Source organism: Vidua chalybeata, chromosome 19 (assembly GCF_026979565.1).
Source record: "Vidua chalybeata isolate OUT-0048 chromosome 19, bVidCha1 merged haplotype, whole genome shotgun sequence".
Taxonomy (NCBI): domain Eukaryota; kingdom Metazoa; phylum Chordata; class Aves; order Passeriformes; family Viduidae; genus Vidua; species Vidua chalybeata.
Window position 1 is genome coordinate 2,215,387 of NC_071548.1, and position 22,753 is coordinate 2,238,139.

General features: G+C 46.4%; 1 protein-coding gene across 3 annotated transcripts in view; it reads left to right on the forward strand.

Moving 5' to 3' along the window:
* GAS7 (growth arrest specific 7) overlaps positions 1-22,753 on the forward strand; it is an 80,881-nt gene that overhangs the window by 46,502 nt on the left and 11,626 nt on the right. For all 3 annotated transcript variants that reach the window (XM_053960211.1, XM_053960212.1, XM_053960213.1), the window contains 6 exons: positions 8,016-8,105; positions 10,614-10,729; positions 16,421-16,495; positions 19,142-19,220; positions 20,339-20,467; positions 22,236-22,359. In XM_053960211.1, coding sequence (XP_053816186.1) covers positions 8,016-8,105; positions 10,614-10,729; positions 16,421-16,495; positions 19,142-19,220; positions 20,339-20,467; positions 22,236-22,359 — 613 coding nt within the window. The remainder of the gene's footprint in view (positions 1-8,015; positions 8,106-10,613; positions 10,730-16,420; positions 16,496-19,141; positions 19,221-20,338; positions 20,468-22,235; positions 22,360-22,753) is intronic.

Here is a 22,753-nt window from a genome sequence, read left to right on the forward strand (position 1 = left end):
GTGATGGGCACCGGGCAATGGGGCTGGGGACCGCGGGGGTTCCGTGATGGGCATCGGGGATGGAGAACTGCGGAGGTTCCAGGCACCGGGGATGGGGAACTGCGGGATTCCGTGCTGAACACCGGGGCTGGGGAACTGCGGGATTCCGTGCTGAACACCGGGGCTGGGGAACTGCGGGATTCCGTGCTGAACACCGGGGCTGGGGACCGTGGGGATTCCATGATGAGCACCGGGGCTAGGGAACCGCGGGGATTCCGTGATGGGCACCGGGGCTGGGTAACTGCGGGGATTCCGTGCGGGGCACCGGGACTGGGGGATCGCAGGAGTTCTGTGCTGAGCAGTGAGGCTGGACCGCGGGGATTCCGTGCTAAGCACTGGGGCTGGGGAACCGCGGGGATTCCGTGATGGGCACCGGGCAATGGAGCTGGGGAACCACGGGGATTCCGTGCTAAGCACCGGACACCGGGGCTGGGGAACCGCGGGGGTTCCGTGCTAAGCACCGGGGCTGGGGAACCGCGGGGATTCCGTGCTAAGCACCGGGGCTGGGGAACCGCGGGGATTCCGTGCTGGGCACCCCGTGCCCGGAGCATGCTGCCCCCGCGGCGTTTTGGTGTTCAAACGCCGCTAAGCCCACGGAGGGTTTGGGATCTCTGCCCTGCACTGGAGTCCCGGCGCGGTTTTCCATGGAATGATGGTGGTTCCAGGAGGAGCAGGAGGGAACGCGGTGCCTTAAGAGGTGCCTGGGAGTGTGATCCAGGTGTCCTGAAAAAACTTCCTCATCTGATCATGCCCCCTCCACAACAGCATCTGTACTGGGAGAACTACTGAAGAGTTAGAGGAAGACAGACAGACCAAGATCTTTTTTTTTCCCAATGTGTATTTGAGGTGTCAAGAAGGTTTCTTGTGCAGAGTGTCCAAGTAAAGATTTCTGGTGGAAAGTATAGGCAAAGGTTTTATATTTCAGTGTGAAGTTAATCTTACATTTACTTTTAGTCTTTATCATTAAGTGTAACTGGCTCAATGATGAGACTTTTTACAAGAACATGTAGTGACAGGACAGGGAACGGTGGTTTAAAATTGAAAGAAAGAAGATTTAGATTAGCTAGTAGGAAGGAATTGTTCCCTGTGAGGGTGGGAAGACCCTGGTACAGACTGTCCAGAGAAGCTGTGGCTGCCCTGGATCCCTGGAAGTGTCCAAGGCCAGGCTGGATGGGGCTTGGAGCAATTTGGGATAGTGGAAGATGTCCCTGCCCATGGCAGGGGGATGGAACAAGATGGACTTTAATGTTCCTTCCAAGCTAAGCCATCCTATGATTCTGTGTTAGGAATAGAAATGTTCTCAGTTGTATGATCTATCTCAGTTTACAGACATTAATAACTTTTGTGTGCTTGGTGACCTCATCTGGAACACGATTAGCTTAATGGGCTCTTCAGTGCAGGACAGGTGATTAAATCCAGAAAGGAAATCAGAATAGATGAATGAAAGTAGCTAGTGATAGAAAGTTTTATTTAAATGGAAATCAGAAGAAATGAACAGATAAATTAATTTTCAGCAATAAAGGAGAAACAATTCTTGCAGCTGCAAGTATTGGCAGGGTATCAAGTCCCTGAGAACAAAAGGAGTAATTTAATATTATACATCCTTGTTATTGTTACTATGAGGATGAAATTGTTGTCTGCATTGTCACGTGCAGCCTGCAGATTTATTCATTGGAAAGCTGGACTGCTGGTGACAGAGACCAGGGTTCAAAAGAAGCACACAGAAGTGCCTCTGACTGAGATGTGAGTCAGCCACTGCCATGCAGGTAGAGCGTTCTAGGGCAGGAGGGAGAAACCTTCAACAGTTTTTGAAAAAAAACACTTCAAGCAGTGATTTTAGTTATAAAAATGGGTTGTTACCAATGTTAGTACTGGTAATTGGTTTATTGAGAGTGTGGTGTTCTTTGAAGCCAGCATAAATCTGTATGTTCAGACATTTTTGCAGATGTCTGGGAGAATCAGCTGTTCCAGGGCTGCATGGCTGGGACAGGAGACATGTCCCAACCCTTGAATGCAGCCCCTGCCTGCTCACACTGGGGGGTTGAGGTAAATCATGGGCTGAACATCATGTCCAGAGGGACTAGACGTGGCCATGCAGGGTGGGGTGCACTGGGCTGCATGAGCACAAGAGCAGGAGTGCTTGTTTCCCTGCAATCCCTGCTGCTTACAGGGCTGAGGGCTCAGGCTGTTCTCTGAGGGTGGTTTTCCATATTTGCTGGCCCATGTGCCATCAGGTAACATCTGCAGAGCAAACTGTGTGTTATGTCAGGGTCACTGGGGGTGCGTTTCTCCAGCAGAAGCCCAAAGCTTTCAAGTAGGATGAATCAGATAGACGAAAATAAGCTAATTTTAACAGCTGTTTGCTCCAAGCCATTGCCTCCATCAAGGCAGCATTGTGAAAAATAAATCTCATAAGGAGTGTAAACTGTAAAACAGTGTGTTTTCACTGTCTCCTAGGAGGTTCTGTGTGCTCAGTGCCACTCAAGCTGACGTGGAGATGTTCTGGCTAGCAGAGCTGTAGGGCATGTGCTTAGCTTGCTGTCAGATGCTTTCCTTGGTCTGTAGCTGTGCTCAGGCAGAACCTCTTCTTCCAGAGGGGAATTCTGCGATTTACTTCAAGGCTTTTGGTGCAGGAAACCTCCCTTCAAACCAAAATCCTGTGGCACACAAGCTGCAGACATCAGGTGATGTCCAGCCAAGCTGTTGCTGCGTCATCGCCTTCAGCAGAGGAGTGGGAGCATCTTCCTCAGGATGCATCTGCCTCCTCTGCATCCAAGTGGCATTTAGTAGCACAGCTTCTGGAAACCCTGAAGGCAGGTGGAGCTGGAGTATTTCCCATCTGTGTGCAAGCAACAAGAATAATCTGGCGTTTTCTCTTTGGTCAGCGAATGTTACTCTCTTGGTCTTCCATCTTCTTTGGAAGAGAAACTCCAGCTGGGTATATCAGAGGCTGTTATGAAACTGCAGGTGTGTGGTCTGTGCTGGTTTTACAATTAATTTCAGGGTGCACTTGCTGTTTTAAGGCTGGGTGGATCGCTGGCTGATTCCTGAAGCCTCTGGCCATGAGTTGTCTGTGGATGCTGGAGATACTTACAGTAGGTGAGAGAGTGCTAAATGGAGAATGTACAGGGGGATATCACCTGAGGAACAGAGCTGTGTCTTACTTGGAAGAGCAGGAAAGCTGCCTGATTATAAGGTATTTCTGAGCGTGGGTTTCTTTCTTAAAAATTCTCTTGTTAGGATAGTGCAGGAGCAGGAAAAGCTGGTGGTTGGATTGCATGTGCTGGCCACGTCAGTGAACACGTGCTGCAATGGGAAGATGGGCAGCCTGTGCACCGGAATTTGGGATTTCCTGCTGCTGTGCTCTGTGTCTGATAAGTGTGACACACACAGGGTTGTGATGAGCACAGCATGAGGCTGCATGTTCAGCACAGTTCCCCCCTCTGCCTGGGGCTGACTGTGGTAGATACTGTCAGAAAAGCCCTGGTTATTCAGGGGCCTGAATAGTCTCTGAACCTTTCTACAGACAGACCAAGTAAAGAGGGCTCCTCCACACTTTTGGCAGAATATTTCCTTTGGAATTGGAAGGAATCAATGGATTTGTTAACAGTGAGGACTTGAATTGTCTGTTCTTCCCTTCTGTGGTACCATAGCTGCAGCATCACCCAACCAGAGCTAAAACTCAGGGCAAACTCAGGGTGTTGGAGCTGCCCAGGCATTTCTGGGCTTCCCTCTCTGGGGCAAGTTCAGGCTGCCCAAGCTTTTCTGAGATCTTCTCCAGCCTTTGCATTTGGCTTTTTTTTACCCAAATAGTTCCATTTGCCATATGAACTCAATGTTGGATGTACTGTCTGGGTTTCAGCTAAAATTGTAAAGGAGATACTGAAGTGAGGCAGTCTGGCACATCTCCTCTGTGTTTAAGGTGCTGAGAATGGGTAGAAATCAAAAAAATAACGTGCATTTTTAAGTTGAAGGGATAAGCAAAAATGTTGCCCTGCTTTAGTCACTTGAGTGTGGCACAGTAAGTTCTCCTGCTCTCTGCTCATTTATTTATGTTGTGCCTGATGTAATAAACATGTAGTTGATTATCTAAGCTTTGATCAAATTATTCTTGTTTTATTCGTGTTGCTTGGCAATGTCTCATTTACTGGTGAGTTACTTCAAAGCCTGTAGAGACTCTGAAATCCAGGAGATTAATGTGCATGTCCAGCCCAACAAAGTTTGTTTTTCCTCTGCAAATCCTGTGCATTCACCTGGCTCCCTGGGTCTGTTCCTCTTCTGTCACCCTTTTGTGTCTCAGACATAATTAAGAGTCACCTACAATGTAAACGGCTCATTTTGTCATTATTGCCAATGTACTCGTGGGAAATAGGAGCTGGAATATTCAGCTGTTAAGAGTATAATTGCATTTGCTCATGATCAGTACACAGGCAAAAATATTTTAATCCATTGAGTCTGGCACACAGCTTGTCAAGAGAAATGCATCAATTTGTGCTGCTTCTCTGATCCCCTCTGTGTGTGTCCTCCACCAAGCTTTGTTTGTCACCATGTTTTTCCTTCTCTGACTCTGAACCTTCTGTCCTCTTTAATCCAGTGGCTCCCAGACAGGTTTTCTGGTGCCACTCCTGGCCAGTGGCAGCTGGAAAGACAAGCTGCTGTCCTCTGGCAGGTTTGCTCAGCTCTTCCTTGGGGTTTTGCCCTGCTGGTGCCTTGTTATTAATTTTGCTTTGTTTCAAACTGACAATAGCCATTATTTTGACAAAGAGCCTGCATAAGAACTTAATATCATGGCAAGGCTGATTATCACCTCAGCTGTCCCAGTGGAGCTTGTGGGAATGCAATGCAGGTCATCACACCTTGTTTTCTCTTCCTGTTCTGTGATTCCATCATTATCTGAGAGGTGTGTTTTAATTAGTTTTGTTTCTTCCTGGCAATTACAGCTGTAATAGTCACCTTCTGCAAGCTTTTGTTAGGCCTTGCTGGTAAGTCAGCTTTGTTGAAATATCCACACTGCCACAGGTCTGGATTTGGAGCTTGCACGGAGCCTAGCCAGCTCTCAGGGATGTGAGAAAAGTGTGGTCTCTCAAAATTAGTGAGGGCAGTGCTCCTTTGCATGGAGGGAGTGTCACTGGCCAGGGGATTGATGGAGCAGTTCAGTGCTGTCACACATGGGGACATCACCACGAGATGCTTTGGCTGTCCTTAGCATCACTCAGCTCACCAGTGGGACCAAGCTGGTGAAGCAGAGGTTTTGTGGTTTTTTTTGTTTTTGGTTTTTTTTTTTTTTTTTTTTTTTGTTTGTTTTTTGTTTTTTTTTTTTTTTTTTTGTTTTTTTGTTTTTTTGTTTGTTTTTTTCAGCTCTCTTTGCTTTTAGAAGGAAGAAAAGGAGCATTTCAGAGGGAGGATTGGGAGGGGGGAATGCCGTGCCGTCATGCCACTGCTGCTCAGTGCCAGCCTGGTGTTCCCCTCCTGCTGGGAAATCCTGAGAGGCTTTAGAAATGCTAGGAAATACCAATCCAAGAGCTCTTGTTTAAGTATAAGAAATCTGGGGTAATGAAAGGAAAGAAAGATCACAGGATTACCTATGTAGTCATATGGAATTTTTAGTAGTATTTCTAGAGTTTAGAAAATTTTCATGCCCCCTGGTGGGACTTAGTTTAAAAAGATGTAAGTTCTGTTAAATTCTGTTTACCATAATACTTTGTTTTTGTTTTTAAGATTGTAAAAGCGTCTGCATTTTTGATTTTTTAATTCTGACACCAATTCCATTTTGAAAGTGAGACCCAAATGGCCTCATGACTCTTTCCAGACAATTCAGCATCATTTCCAGACAATTCAGTCTTTGGAGAAGTGAAGAATATTTCAATTTATTCCTGAAACTTTGAGAAACACTTGAATTAACCCTGCTTTTATCACCTGCTGATCTGCACACTCACTGTTCCACTTCCTGCTGCATTCCTGGAGTTCTGTCCACTGCAGTGAGACACTGTCACCAGTCCAGCCTTGGCATTTCCAGTGACTCTGGTTATTGCTTCAGGACATTGAGACTCACTGTCACATCTCTAATCAGCAGCTTCCAACTGACACAGATTTCGTTTTTGTGGAACAGGCACTGCCTTTAGCAGGGAGTGGGAATTTCCCATGCTCTTTCTCTTAGCAGTTTTTTAAGCTGCAGGACACAACTCCCGTGCCCCCCACTGCAGATCACCTCCCTGTCCTGGTGTGCAGTGCCACGATGCAATGATCCAACTCAAGATATTCTATGTTTCTGTTATTCTGTGATGCCCAGACCTCTGTTAAAGGCTGCAGAACACACCTGGGAGGTGCAGTTGGTTAGAGCATGGCCATCCTGCTCTGAATTGAGCTGTTGTTCTGGAACTCCTGCTGCATGACTCTTCTGATGGGGATCACGAGGGAACAGGGAGGGTGTTTGCAGGGCTGTCTGTGCTTGGGACCCTGTGGCCAGTGGAGGCTGGCACTGGTTGGAGGTGCCAGCTCTGGTTGGAGGTGCTGGCTCTGACTGACATTCTTGCTCTAGCTGGAGAGGCTGGCTCCTGTTGGAGGTGCAGGGTCACCAGTGCGTGGCCACTGCCTGCAAAGCCCAGATCTCTGCCCTGCAGGTCAGTTTGGAGCCTGGTGGGAGCTGGAAAGCAAGACATGTGGTTTAGGATCTAGTTGAGGTGACAGCCAAAGACAGCACAGGTACGGGGTCCTCAGCCTGCTTTGGGATGGGCTTTGCAAGCTCTGGGCAGGGTGATTTATGTGGAACAAACTCTTGCACTGTTACAGGACAGCTGCTGAACCTCCAGCCTGGGCAGAGGCAGCAGAGCCAGTGTGGGTTTGTAGGAGCAGCTTGTATCAGCTAAAGGTTTTGCCTGCTGTGCTCTGGCGTGGTGGGTTTGTGCTGTGTCAGCAGCCACATCCTTTCTGATCCTCTCTGGATAGCCCAAAGGCAGATTCACTGCGTGCCTTTGGGTCTGCCCGTGCAGCTGTGCTAGCCCTACCCACAGATTTGTGTGTGGGTTTCCTGTGAGAGTTAACTGATCCAAAACAAACCCCCACCCCCATACATCTGTGAGTCTCCCATCCCCAGTATCTCTTGATCCCTTGATTAATAATACTCAAGTGCTCTTTGTGCTCCCATGACCCTGAGAGGGGCTGATTTTAGGGTACCTGCCCAGCAGGGATTTGGGGTGAGCCTTACAAACTGGCAGTGAGCTCTGACTCTTGCTGGTGCTTCCTCTGAAAGGCTCAGCTGTGTGCAGGGTTGTTCTGCAGTAGCTCTGGTGCTCGTTGCCTTCACTGTGCTCTTACCAGGCTGCAGTGTTCCACTGAGATGACTTAATGAGCACTTGGACTTTTTTATGCTGTTGTTTAATGACCGTGTGATGAGTCCTGTCTGACAGATCGCTGTGAACACTGAAGGTTCACTGACTCCAGAGAGCCCCTGCTCCTTTCTACAGAGCATCACTTCCATCTGAAAAGGTCTTAGAGATAGATTGAAGGGCTGTGCACTGAAAAAATAATTCCTCTTTTTGTCATCCTGTAGGGGACTGGCATAGCCAAGGGTGTTCTGCACCGACAGTGCCTGCAGTGCTCTCTGGTGCTCGCTGTGTTTGTGTGCTCAGGGTGTTTCACATCAGGTTTTTCACCACAGTTTTCAGGGATCTGGGAGAACTCCCTGCGTGGTGCTTTCCAAATCCAGGAGGTTTTCCTCATGTGAAATGGGTAGTTTATTTCCCTCTGAGCCAGCACTCCTGCCTGCAGAGAATAGCATTCTGGGAATACTTAGCTGCTGTTTCCATGCAACAGCCAGTTTTTCTTCCCTGGCGTGCATTCACTGCGGATTTTCTGATGGATATAATTTTTATTTACGTACTTCTCATTAACAGCTAAATTTCATTACTGTCTAACTCTTTTTTTTTTTTTTTTTTTTTCTTCTTTTTTTTTTTTTTTTTTTTTTTTTTTTTTAACAGATCAACTGTGTGACTTTCCCCCACCCTGACATAATGCCAGAGCAGCAGTTGCTGAAACCTTCAGAGTGGAGCTACTGTGATTATTTCTGGGTAAGTAGGCAGCCAGCCACATGCCACATGCAGCTCCAGAGCTTCCAAGAAAGTGGAATAAACAGCTTGATTTGTGGTACAAGGTAAAGGAGAATTTGGGCTGAGATACAATGTGTTCAGGGAGTACCACAGAGACTGGGGATGCCAGTGAGGATCTCCTGGAAACATCTGACCACTCTGAGATGTGGCTGATCATCAGAGAAAGAAAGGCAAGGGCAGTTCTCAGGAGATGGATTTGCTCAGGAAATAGGGAGGATGTAGGACAAGCCATGAGGCAAAAGGGCAGTGCAGGAGGAAGGGAATAGAATCACAGAACCCCAGACTGGTTTGGGTTGGAAAGGACCTTAAAGCCCACTCTGTCCCAGCTCTTGTCATGGGCAGGGATGCCTTCCACTATCCCAGGTTGCTCCAAGCCCCATCCAGCCTGGCCTTGGGCACTGCCAGGGATCCAGGGGCAGCCAGAGCTGCTCTGGGCATCCTGTGCCAGGGCCTGCCCGCCCTCCCAGGGAAGAATTTCTTCCCAATATCCCATCTAACCCTGCCATCTGGCAGTGGGAAGCCATTCCCTGTGTCCTGTCCTTCCATCCCTTATCCCAAGCCCCTTTCCAGCTCTCCTGGAGCCCCTTTAGGCCCTGGAAGGGGCTCTGAGGTCTCTCCAGAGCCTTCTCTTCTCCAGGCTGAACAGCCCCAACTTTCTCAGCCTGGCTCCAGAGCAGATGTGTTCCAGCTTAGTGGCCTCCTCTGGACTCACTCCAACAGACCCACAGGTCCATAGGATAGTGAGGTGGCTGGCAGGGAATATGATCTCAGTGGTTCCCAGAGCACGAGAGCCAGGCATACACAAGGAAGCAGGGGGTGCCCCTTCTAGAACAAGCAGGTAGTTAAAAACCCTTTGTTAAATTGTACAGCTCCCTCCACAGGATATTGCAGAGGTCAGATAATAAATGCATTCTTTGTAGGGTGAGGTGTGTGAAGGACAGGCCTATTTGTAGCTTAATTTGAGTAGTTGTAATGCAGCCTGGAGCATCCAGAGTCTTCCATGGCTGGTTCTGTGTGTGCCCCCTTGTGCTCAGGTCTGTTTTTGGGTTCCCGAATCACATGAAAATGATGCAGTAGTCCTTGGAGTGTGGAGCTGATAGAAAATGGTCTTCCAGTGGAAAACTTCTTTCCACCTGAAGATTTTTCTGGGCAGTGAAAGGAAAACCACAATGGAATCAACAAATACTACAAAAGGAATCAACAGTGAAGCTTTTAAAAATCTCAAGAGTGTTTTTAGTTACTAGTTATTGAAGTATTTCCCTTTAAAAAAAAAAAGTGTCAGTGTTGGAGGCCCAGCAGCATGTCCCCTTGTGCTTGCTCATTGCTGATGGCAGGGCATTGCTAAAATACACTGACATATTTGAAAATGGTCACATTACCACAAAATTTCTTCAGTTCCTTCCAGTCTTCTGATCCCAGTGGGCCCTATCATTAATGGTGTATAGACAGGTTTTTTTGCAGGTGTCTTACAAAAGTTCCTGCCCTGTTTGTTCCTCCCTTTTCAGGCTCAGCCAGTGCTTGGTTCCATGGGTTGGTCACATCTTGATTTCCGTGAAACTCTATTTACAGCTCCTTACTTCTTGCAGACTTTAATCCTCCCGTAACTCTGCTTGCAGGAATTTCCTCTTTGGCCTTGTCATGGTCTGCCCACAGCTCGTTCTCCTGCTTCCATCATCTCCACTTCTCCCACTATGTCAGCCTGCTGGTGCCTGGCAGGGCACCCTGCCACTCTCCTGCTTTGATTGATCTGGCATTTTCCTCTGGCTGCTTCTGCAGCACGTGGGGGATCAGAGCAAAACCTGCAGCACTGAGGGAAATGTTCTCTGAGAATTTGGTTGCTGGAAGAGGGTGAGAAATGAAATAGGGAAGCAGAGAGAAAAGAGGCAGCAGAGAGAAAACTCAGTTGGTTCTTGAAGCCAGTGGGGCAAGGGGCTGTGTGAGGAACAGACAATGAAGAATGGGGTGTGTGGTGGCAATCTGTGGGACAAGTTTGCCTTGTTTTACAGCAGATCCCTGGAGGCTGGCTCTGTTTTCCTTAGTACAAATCACAGCTGAGCTTGGCAGGCTGTTAGAGGTGTTTCAGGGCTGCATTCCCCCTGGAAGGAGCAGCCCTGTCCTCCCCTCTGCCCCAGGAGAGTTCCCTTGTGCTGCCTCCAGGATTCCTGCTTTTGGCAGGCTGAGCCCTTGGGGCTGACCCTTACTCAGCTGTGAAGGGTGGTGGGCAGAAATGACAACAAGGGCTGCTGCTTTGGCCCCCACAGCCTCCTTTTCTGGCTAAAGATCATTGTAAAGCTTCCTTTTTTTAATTAAAAAAAAAAAAAAACCAAAACAAAAATGAGTAAGAGGAGCAGGAGAGTGTTGGACTATTTCTTTGAGAGGGTCTGAGGTGCTGTAGCCACTGCTGGGAGCCACATCTCTGTGGGTTTGGCCTCCAAAGCTTTCTGTTGAACTTCCTTTTATTTCTTTCAGGCAGATAAGAAGGACTCACAAGGGAACAACACAGTGTCGGGATTTGAAATTCTTCTTCAAAAGCAACTTAAAGGGAAACAAATGCAGAAAGAAATGGCAGAGTTTGTTCGAGAAAGGTAAGTAGCACTTGGTTATCAAATTCAATATTTATTGCAATTGTTTTTTCCCAGTTTAGATATTCCTTAAATATATTAAAGATTAAACCGCATAAAAGATATGCTACAAGTTCTTAGTGAACATTTCCTATTTCTTGGGTGTTCATCCACACTTTCCAGCCTTCTCCAGCTCTCACTTGTCTCTCGTGCTCTGTCTGAGTTGGACTGCACAAAGGCTGTCTGTTTAGAGGGAACCAAGAAGGTTTCAAGCTGCAGATTCAAGGAGAAAGCAGAAACGGGAGAGAAGCAGAGTGGAGGTGATGTTTAGAAGGGAAATATTTTGTCTGAAAAGTACAGAAGCAATTTGTCCACATGGAGCATAGGCACAGTTTCCTAGAGGAAGATTTAAAAAGACATCACTTTGGGCTTGAGCTCGGTTAAAGAACCACAGGATGGTTTGGGATGGCAGGGACATTAAAGATCATCTCATTCCAGCCCCTTCTCATCTTTATGTTTAGGGACACCTCCCACTGTCCCAGGCTGCTCCAAGACCTGTCCAGCCTGACCTTGGACACTGCCAGGGATCCAAGGGCAAAAGATCCCAGTGAGTGTGGCATGTGCCAGTCCCTGGGGCTGCAGGGTGCCTCCAGCTCAGTGCCATGGTCACTCCCAGCTCCAGGAGGTGCAGGGACACAGGTGCTGTCCCAGCAGGGCACCCAGGGGAAAATCCACTGATGAGCACCTCAGGGAGAACCAGAGTGGTTTGGGCTGGAAGGGACCTCAAAGGCCACCCAGGGCCACCCCAGCCATGGCAGGGACACCTCCCACTGTCTCAGGCTGCTCCAAGCCCCATCCAGCCTGGCCTTGGGCACTGCCAGGGATCCAGGGGCAGCCACAGCTGCTCTGGGCACCTGTGCCAGGGCCTGCCCACCCTCACAGGGAACAATCCCTAATTCCCAGTATCCCATCCATCCCTTCCCTCTGGCAGTGGGAGCCATTCCCTAGGTCCTGTCCCTCCATCCCTTGTGTCCAGTCCCTCTCCAGCTCTCCTGCAGCCCCTTTAGGCCCTGGCAGGAGCTCTGAGCTCTCCCCAGAGCCTTCTCTTCTCAGCTGGGCAGAACTTGTAGATAATTCCTTCATTTACAGTTTGTTTTGTTTCTCCCTCTCACCTTTTTTTTCATGCTAGGGATGTGGCAGCAGTGGGAAAATGCAAAGTGTCACAGGCAGTAATGGTGAGCAGATATATTCACATGAGGTTTCTGTAGCCTTTGACATCAGATAGTTCAAGAGGCAGTTACAGTGTGACCAGAGGTAGAAGAAAGAACCACCTGCAATATTAAAAATACAATTGAGAAATAGAAATGCTAAGGGAGAGGACGAGAAGGCAAACAGAATTATGATAGCAAGGGAAAAGAGGGGGAAGCTGCTTCAGAGGAAGTAATATATAATGAAATTTGACAGAAATAAAAGCAGGATGCATTCAAGAGGAAAGGAAAGTTGGTGTGAAATCAGAGAGAGCAAGGAGAGAGCTCTGACACTGTGGGGAGGCGTGTCTGTCCTCAGCAGAGGAAGAAGGAGGCATGCTGGAGAGGAAAGAAAATATCCACTGGATCTGTGTGCTGGAAACAAAAAAAAGGTTGGGAATTGAGTGTGAAGAGGGTCTGGATGGGAGTTACAGAAAGATTATTACATTTTTCATCTGTTTGTAACAAAAGATTGGGATTGTTCTGTGTGGAAAAGGAGGAGGGTGGTGTTGAACACTGGAGGGATTTCTCATGGAAACCGAGCTCAGGCCATCAGGGAAACCTCTAATGTTCCCAGCTATGAGGGCTGAAATACTGATAAGGTTTTCATGATGACCACCAGGTGCCTTGGGGAGCACAAGACCACATTTAACTGGGAATTTTCATGTCCAGAAAATTCTCTTTGTAAGATCAGCCTGCTGGAGGTGAGATTCAGGCAGCTGTTAAAAACAACCCTTCAATAGGAGCTGGTATCAGACATGACAACCAGATTTCATCAAATATCCAGCAAGAGGGGAGCTAACTGAAATTTAGTTTATCAAGTAGATGCTTTTACATGAGCTTTTTGCATATATGATCTCAGACTGAGCAATTACATGTTCATTCAGTTCTTGTTGACAGAGGTGGGGTTATGAAAGTCAAATAGTCAGAGACTTGGACTTTTAGGAAGACAGACCTCAGGAAAGGGAGGAAAGTAATTTATAAATATACTGAACTGAAAAATCCAGGGTGTTGGTGTGAAAGAAGGTATTACTTTAAATCAAAAGTGAAAATAAGGTCCAGAATTTGCATTCAGGAAAGGCTCCAAAACAGCCAAAAATATCTGCACACTGCCCTGAGAAGCACCAGGTGTAAGAAGCAGTGTTTCCATTATTCACTTTTTAATTAAGCAGTGCTACATTTAGAAAATGTAAGTTAAATAGCAGATTATTTAGCTTCTGCCATGTTCAGCAGATCCATATATGCACCTTTCACTGTTTGTCTGCAGCAATTTGTGGAAGACTTCTGCAGTCTCTGCACTACAGGAGAAGTAATTATGATGATAATTTCATTGTTCCCTCCTCATCTGGAGGAGCAGTGTAAAAAGACTCAGAGGCTTCCCTCAGTGGCAGTTGTGGAGCTGTCTGTCAGATATCCTCTACCACCTTTTCTCCCCCTTCCCCCTGTTGTCTTAATCTATTTAGTTTCTTCTTGCATGGCAGTCACATCAGATCATCTTTGCCTCCCTTTGCAGCTCTCTGGTTTTTCTTCATCCACCATAATATGTCAGGACTGAAATTATTTGAGTGTGGGCACACAAAGTGCTTTAAAAAAAAAAAAAAAGTAAAAGGGAACAGGAAATAAACATCCAAAGATCATCTAGAACTAGTAAAGTCAGTATGGGTCAAAATGCACTTAAAATCTGTAATGCTTCTGACTATATAGGGAGTGAAATCCTGAAAGTTCTCAAACGAATGGTTGGAAACAAGAGCTTGTAGCTTTTTTTTTTTGTTGTTGTTGTTGTTAGGAAGGTGGAATTACTGCCAAACAGCCACGTGGATGTCTGAAAATGGACTCAGGACTTGTGGCATGTTTGTGTTTCACAGTCACCACAATCCAGAGTTTGCAGTGTGTTTATATCAGGCAGGGTCAAGAGGCAGATTTTTCCCCCTCTTTGAGGTTTATCTTGGGTTTTAGCCCCTTTTGGCTACAGATGGTGACAGGAAGCCAGGCTGGGGTAGAATAATTTATTTCTTATATTTGGCATTCTTCACTATAGACATTTCACCTTTTTATTTTTATCTTTTATTGATGTTCCTCCTTGCCAGGCAGCCTGCCCTTTTTAGTAGTGCCATCCATTTGCAGTACAAGTAACACTTCAAATCCCTGAAAAAATCCTGGAGCCTAGGCCAGAGCTGGAGCCAGTGAGGAATCCTTCCATCAAAGCCAGTGGCTTTGCTTGCCTGGTGCCACGTTTAGGACAGGCACTGATGGCACCAGACACCAGGTAAACCAGGAAATTGTGAAATTGTGAAATCAGGAGAATCACAGAATGGTTTGGGTTGGAAAGGACCTTAAAGCTCATCCAGTTTCACCCTCCCCAGTGCCATGGTAGGAACACCTCCCACTAGACCAGATTGATCCAAGCCCTGTCTGACTTGGCCTTGGACACTTCCAGGCATGGGGCAGCCACAGCTGCTCTGGGCACCCTGTGCCAGGGCCTGCCCACCCTTGTAGGCAAGAATTTCTTCCTAATATCTCATCCAAACCTACTCTCCTCCCTTCTGAAGACATGAGGCTTGCTTCTGTCCTACTGCATTCAATAATTCCCCAGCTTCAGCAGTAGCAGGGAAGAACTTGGCAGGATTTTCAATTCAATATTTTCACAGCAGACCTTTTTGGTGGAAGATGGTCAGCTACTCCTCTGTACATGAGACAAAGCACTGAGACACAGGTTCTGTGAGGGTCTGCTCCTCAGAACAGTCAGCAGGCTGTTGCACCTTTGAGCATCCAGCATCCACGGAAAATCACTCAAAGGCATCCTAAAGACAAAATTCAGCAGGAATGAAGTTCATGATGAATTGGGAACTGAGCCCAAAGCAGTGAGCCTTGGTTCTGAGGAGAGACATTTGCACCTTTATTACTTTTGACCCATTCTCTCTTTCCAGTCCACAGAAATTGTCACTTCTGAGACAAGATTAATCTCATCCTGAAGCAGGTCTTTAAAGTACCTTAGGTGAAATGTGCCTGGATAAAGCCCTTTTCCTAGTGAGGTCCTGACACAGTGGAGCCTCTGATGCCTGTGTTTGTTGGTCTTGTTAGAGCAGGCATGGGGAGCTGGCTGGTTTTGTCCTCATGGCAGGGGGAAGAAGAGGACCCCAGCTCTGGGTAAGGTCTGCAGTACTGTGTCACACCAAGCTGGCTATCACCTTGGACCTCAGCCAGCTGCATCCCAATCAGCTGGATGGAGCATCCCAATCAGTGGCTTTGCTGTGGATCTGTCAGCTGTGGCACCCAGACCTGCTCCTCCCCTGAGCTCCTGTGAGCATAACAACAGCGTGGCACTTCCCCTCCCACACCAACCACCGGGATATTTTCAGCAGCCCAGAGCATCAGATCCCTCTCAGCTATCTCAGGGGACCCCTTTCAGCTCAGATGTGCCCCACAAAAGTGCAACTAGCTCCTGCAAGTGGGCCTGCCAGGAATACCCCACCTTCTCAGTCTTCATGGACAAACACTTCAGAGTAGGTTTTGCCCCTGCTCGTGCATAGTTGGTTCAGAATCCAGAGTTTTCCTACCTGGGGGCCACACTGCTCTGTCAGAAATGTTCTGTCAGGCGAGCTGGGTTGAAAACCAGTGCACAGACAGCTGTTTGCTGTGCCTGGGAGCATGTGCACCTTGCAATTGTTTCACTGGCAGCAGAAGATGGTTTCAGGCAGGATGCCCATCACCTCTGCACCAGCAGCTGCTCATTCCTCCCTGCTGGGCTGTCAGCATGTGACCTTGTCCCTCACTCCACAGCTCCTGCTCCTCCCTGCAGTCATTCCCACAGCAGCTGTGTGCCAACACCTTTCCTCCTCTGCTCCCTTGCCTCTGGCAAGCTCAGCTCCTGTTCCTGGTGCCTCCAAGTGGGTGAAGACCAGGCCAGGGCGATGAGTGGGGTGGGTGGGAGGAAGGGGTTGCACCAGCTGTGTGCAAGCTCCTGCCACATCTCTGCCAAGCTTTGCCACCCATAACAGAGAGCAGGAAGCCTTTGGTGTCCCTGAGAAAGGTGCACCTCAGCCCCCCAAATCTCACTTGGGTTTTTCCTGGGTCGCCGCACTCCTTCATTTTTGCCTCGAGGATGTGCAGCCTCACATTTCACAGCAGACTGAACCACGTGCCTCTGGTTTTGCAGACAGCCCGTGTTGCACAGCAGAAACACTCTGTCCTTGTTACTTGCTCTCCAGAACTGCAGCTTCTTCAGCTAATTTTGTCTCACATGCCGTCCTGCATATAGCCCTGCTCTTGCCTCTGCATTTTTAGCATATGGGGGGAGAAGACGGCTCATCAAACTGGTGCTGCCAAGCCCTGGAGACTGAAAGGAAAATTCCTGTGGCAAAATCTGTTAAAATGCAGAGAATTTCTTCAAATTATGTGTGTGGGTTTCTGCCTTAAAGCTTACTTACTGCTGTCTTTTTATTTTCTCTCTGTGTGTATGTGAGTGTAGGATAAAGATTGAGGAGGAATATGCTAAGAACCTGTCCAAACTGTCTCAGAATTCCTTGGCTGCTCAGGAAGAAGGGTAAGTATGTCTCTGTGACTTTCACAGAAGACAAATTTTAATATAAAAGGCATTTCTCCCACGCAGGTACAAGTAATTTTCCTCTGAGTAGAGGTTTATTTAGATTAGCACCCTGGGCATGTTGGGGAAGATGGAATTGCTTCGGAGTTATTTGTTTGGTTTTTTTTTTTGTTTTTTTTTTGTTTTTTTTTTTTTTTTTCTTAGGTTGTTAGTGAGAAGTGGTTTAGGAATATGTGTATAAAATGTTGCCTTTCCAGTCAGGTTTACATGCTGTCCTGGTTGTAGCCAGGACTAGTTCCTTCCAGGATTAGTATGTATGTGTACTAAACTACTTTGAAAATGGAAGAATATATAGAATACATACATATATATATATATATATATATATATATATATATATATATACACACTACTGAGAGTAGATGTGTAAGGTCAATGCTGGTACAATCAGAGCAGCACAGACAAGAGGGAGAATAAAGCAGTCTCTTCTCATCAGGGTTCTGGCCCTTCAAGAAAAGCAGCACATTGCTGCTTATTTCCAACATTTTCACACTTGGAAAGTTATTAAGAAGACATTAGGCAGTGCAGTTCAGACTGAATTGCAGTAATAATGCAAAGGCACCACTCCTGGAGGATCAGAACTTGGTAGCTCTGTCTGTTTCACCAGAAACCCTCTGAGCACTGAAGGCCAAAGCTGGAAATGACCGTCCTCACCTTTGACACAGTGTGTTTCTGCCAGCTCTGAAGCTGCAACAGGTGTTTTGCTCAGCTTCCAGGAGGCAAGGACAGAAATTGCAAGAGGATAAGTGGGCTGTTACTGCCCTGAGCACCTACAGTGGCAGTGGTTTTTGCCCTCCTTTCTCCTTAGGGCTGGATGCTCAGCTGATCCTAGCAAAACTAAACCCACTTTCTGCCACGTCTTCCTTCCACCTTCTCCTACTGAATGGAGAAGGGAATGACTGAAACAATGAAGGGGAAGGAAACTAGGGCAGAGTAGGTGAAAAGAGAGGGAATGAGCACTCAAGCCTAAGAAATGTTGAAGTAGGGAGCTGGAAAGGGCATGGTGCAGAGTGTATGGAGCTGAAAGCACTGTCCAGTGGTGCTCTTTTCCTGGATCAGATGACAGGGTTAGTGTCAGTGGGAACTGGGCAGTGGGAGAGGACCTCAAGGAAGGAGAAATATTGGGAGCACTTCAGTAGGTGTATCTAAGTTGTTTAGCTGATGAACACCATATTTGAGGACTGAAGTCCTTGCAGCAGCATCAGAGGTGACAGATCATTAGTTTGAGATTACAGGTGACAGGTGATTTTTCAGGCTATCAGGAACAGTCACATCTCATTATCCTTGAAAAGGGGATAGGGAAGAGATAGAAGTAGCCAGGAACTGTAGATCACTCAACTTTATTTAACCTTTGCAAAGTGGTGGAATAAACCATCAAACATTCACTTAGGGGAAAAATAAGATGATGAACAATTGTTGTATATGCATAGAGAGCCATGCCAAGCCAACCTAAATTCCTTCAGTGATGGAGTAAGAGAGAGTAGGTCAAGCATCACAGCTCTTAATTTAGTATTGCTTTTTGTGATGGGAGATTCTCGTAGGCAGACAACAGAAATGGTGGCCTAAATAAAGCCTAATTTGCAAAAAACTAGGTAGGAAAAACCCACTGCTTACAGAAACTAAACTGCAGAAAGTAGCTGTGGAATGAGATCCCAGAGGGTTTGTCCTAAGTCCAGGGGGTTTTAAAATGTTTTTGTAATGAACAACCTATGATAGAAGAAACAGTGGATTTACTGTATCCAGAGATGTGACAGAGCTAGGAGGGTTGGAATGTGTAATTTGAAGAAAAGGTTGCAATTCAGAATTCTCATGTTAAAACGGAGAAATTAACAGAAAAAAAAAAATATGCATTTTAATGAGGACAAAGCAGCGGGTTTTATACTTTCACAGGATGTGAAAGATGCAGTTACATAACAGTTTGTGGGAGAAGGATCTGGCTATAGTGAATCACAAGCTTATTCATCAACAACTTCATGCTGTTGTCTAAAAAGGCAATCACATTGAAATATGTAGAAGAAAGAGTGTCTGATACAAAAGAATCTGTTACCAGTTTAGCCCCTGGAGTTGTTCTGTGCTGGGGACAGTGTAGTTTTGGTTATGATGCTTTAAGAGGAGTCTGGGCTGTCGTAGAGGATCTGGAGGAGTCTGCCTCAGCTGTCACTGTCCTGGAAATACTCTGAAAGAAAAAGACAACAGAGAAATTTTCAAGTGCTGAAAAGCTTCTCCGAGACTTTTCAGCTGAAGTGAAAATCTGTTCTCTGAAGTAGGGTGTAAAGTAGAGGAGGCAGAAAAACTGCATTGGTGGAAACTTTGTTATGGTGAGGATAAGATACTGAAGGGTCTTGCTTAGGGAGGCTCTGGTGTCTCTGTAAGTGGAGATTGTCATGAACTGGGTTTTCAAAGATCTGCTGCAAACAATGCCAGCACAATTCTCAGTGCCAACACAAAGTTTTCTCAGATTTCTGTTACCCTTTTCCATGATTTTGCTGATCAAGATATGGTACAAAGTGTTGTGCCAGATTTCTCTGACAGATTCCACGAGGAGGGATGGGGAAGGGACTGATCATTGTCCTTCTCTTCCTTCAGCACACTGGGAGAAGCTTGGGCTCAGCTCAAGAAAAGTTTAGCTGATGAAGCAGAGGTTCATCTCAAATTTTCTTCTAAGGTAAATGGTTCTTTCTTTTCCAAAGATTTTTGCCCTGAATTGGTGGGCCTCTCCCTTCAGTGCATGTTAGTGGGGGAAATACACGTGCACATACAAATTCAGAAGAATTAATACGTTGGTGAACAAACTTACTGAAACTCTGTCCAGTCTTCCTCCCAAAATCAGTTTATTTTGTCTACCTGATGAGTAAGTTAAAACATATCTAGCTTTAATTTTTTCATTAAAAAAAAAGTAAAACTGATTCTAGATGTTGTTCACCTGGGCTCTGTGTTCCAGCCAGTAAATTTAACCAGTGCTCATACACTTCATTTCTGCAAAGGAAGAAATGAAAAGCAATATTTGGCTTCTCAACAAGAATCTACTCTACCTGTCTGGAAGGAAGAGAACTGGAATTCTGGCTTTTTTTGTATCATTAGCCTTGCTCAAAAGTCTGCTGGGAACATCATGTTATTTTTGGGTTTTATCTCAAGTGATGCCCAAGGAAATTTCTTTTACAAATTACGGTATTTATCTGGGTTTTTTCCACCACGTGTGACATGCTCTTGAATCCTGTTACATTCTGTTAACCTCTGTAGGTGTTCAAGTTCAATACAGTGGCAGATATCTCAGCACAACAGCCATGTTCTGGAGGAAAATTATAGCTCTGCACCATTTGTAAGCCATTCAGCAGAGGTTACTCAGGCAACCAGCTGCTGCCTTGGTAACCCACTGCTCTGCCTTAAACTTCCACATCAGGGCTGTAATTAGTGAAATACTTTTTGCTCCCCATTGTCCTCCTGTATTGTTTTCCAAAAGGAAAAAATGCACCTTGGAGTGATGTGTGCGTGTAGGCAGGCCAGGCTGAAAGGGGCTTTTCCATTATTTTACTTCTTAAACTCTGTACAAAAACTCCTGTAGCATCCTCCAAATGCTCCCCACTGTTTGTGTGCAAGAAACAGGAGGATGTGGCACTTTAGGGGCAGGGTTTAGTGGTGGACCTGGCAGCCCTGGGTTGACAATGGGACTTGATGATCTTGGAGGTTTTTTCCCAGCTTAACGATTCTGTGGTTCTGTGAAGAGCCAGGAATTACTGCCTGGCTCCTCATTAGTGCCATTTCTTCCTTTGTTTTCATTGCCAGCTCCAGAGCGAGGTAGAGAAACCCCTGCTCAACTTCAGAGAGAACTTCAAGAAGGACATGAAGAAGTGCGACCACCACATCGCGGACCTGCGGAAGCACCTGGCCAGCCGCTACACGGCCGTGGAGAAGGTGGGAGCAGGGAACAGCCTGGAGGCTCTGAGACTCTGCTGGTTTGAGAAGAGCAGCTGCCCCACGAAGAGTTTCTGCTCTGTCACAAAGGACCTTCCTGCTGAGGGCTTTCACTGTTAGCTGTGCTTTGCCCAGCCCCGGAAATAGTTTGGTGTTTAGCTGAGATCTGGGAAGTGGGGGGCAAACATCCTGCTGCTGAAGTGGCTTTTTGGTTCATCCTCCCCTTGCCAACTTGGGGCAATAAGTTTGATGCAAGTACTTCTTATTAGTGTGCATCTATTGTCTTCAAAATTTCAAGCACCTTGCCTTAGAATGGCAGCAGGGTCAGGTCAGAGGCTCACCTGGCTCAGTGGCCAAAAGCAGCTGGACCCTGCCCTGGCAAATCACAAACCCTTCACAAGAAACATCCTCACTGAAAAAATCCAGACAGCAGGAGCACCCAGTAATGGGCTGATGTAGCACCAAGCAGGAGGTGGCTGAGGTTGTGGTGGTGCAGGGAGTTAGACCCACAAAATATGATCTCCCAGCAGCAGCTGGCAGAAATGGGGATGCTTGTGTCTCAGCTGCCAAATTGTGTCCTCATGAGTTTATTTTGGGTGTAAATTAGAAAGGAAAATACCATTCCCAGTCATCCCTGAAGCTGTTTGTGCTTTCACTAAAGCTCAGCAGGAGTTCCCCAGGGACAGAGCTATGGCAGGATACACAAGGTCGTTAGGCTGAGTGTCTGCAAGGAAGGCATTTTTCTGCAAAACACGAAGTTCTTCACACTCTAATCTGCAAAGCAACTCAGTAGCAATATCGGGAACAGTGAATTAGGAATAACCTTGGGAAGAAGGGAAGAGCTGTGACTGCAGGAACACTCCCTGCAGCTCCCTCTCCAGATCTCCAGGACCCACCAGGGCCTCGGAAGTGCACATGGAAAAAATTCCAGGAATGCTTCAGCAGACCTGTAACATTTAGGCTGGTGTGACTGTGAAGTTCTAAGAAAATACAGTCATGCCAATTTAGTTTGAAACACCAGTACAGTATAAAGAACAAATGTGGCATGTTTTATAACAAATCCATGCAGAGCAAGTGATTTTTATGTGTTTATCAGCCTGCATGTAACAATGTTTATTTGTTAAGGTACTCCACTAATTTACCTGTATAATATATATTTGTACTGATAAATCAGGCTTTAACAGCTTGAAGAACTTCCAAGTAAAGTAGTTCAAGTCATCAGTTGTAACCAGACCTCAGGTGCTTGATTTCTTCTGTTGGCATGAGCTTGAATAAGTTTTTCTGAATTAAGTTCCTACTGTTAGTTTGTGATAGGTGTACCTTGAGTCCAGAACTTACTTAAAGACAAATTTTGTAAGATACTTGAAATTACTTCAACGATTCAGATCCTAATGGAAGAGGTATCTTGGTAATGATGCTGTTTAAGACATTTGAAAGAGGCTCCAGCTCTCTTTTCTTCCAGAAACAATGAGAAAACTATTAAGAAACAGGAGAGCCTGATGATGCTATTAGACCATTGCCTTTCTGAGACTCTGTGAAGAGTTCAGATGTGTTTGTGATTTGTTGGTGGTGACTCCTTTGTGGTCACAGGACACTTTTGTGAGCTCCACGTGGTGTTGTAAGAACCTGAATCCCTGTTAGGACCCAGTTCCATGCAAAGTTACTGACTCCTTTCTGAGAACCACTTGTGTGAAGGAGCCCTAGATGGCTGAAAGCAGCTGCCAGATCTTTTTCTCTGTAACTTCTGACTCTTCTTCATTACTCCAAGGCCCGGAAAGCCTTGACAGAGAGGCAGAAGGATCTGGAAATGAAAACACAGCAGCTGGAGGTGAAACTCAGCAACAAGACAGAAGAGGAAATCAAGAAGGCTCGAAGGAAGTCCACCCAGGCAGGTGAGTACCTGTGCCTGTCAGCACACAGCAAGAGCCAGGTGGAATCCATCCACATGGTGCTTGTTTTTAGTATTGTAAAAACAAAGTCAAAGTGAACCATGCTACAAATCTGTATGGTGTTAAATCCCCAGAAGAAACAAGCCTAGTTTTTTCAACTCAGCTGTCACAAATTATTGATAATTGAGGTGAGAACAGCAAAAGTAGGGTGAGTTATCTGTTTCATGAAGGTGCCCTTAGATTACTGAATGTTTGTGGAACTTCCAATGTCAGATTCAGAGAAGCTTAGCTGAGGGTGTTTCTTCCATAAATCAGAGCTCCTTCCTTGGTTCTTTCCTAAATCACACTCACCCACAACTTTGTGGGTGCCTATTACACTTACTATTACTGTCTTTTT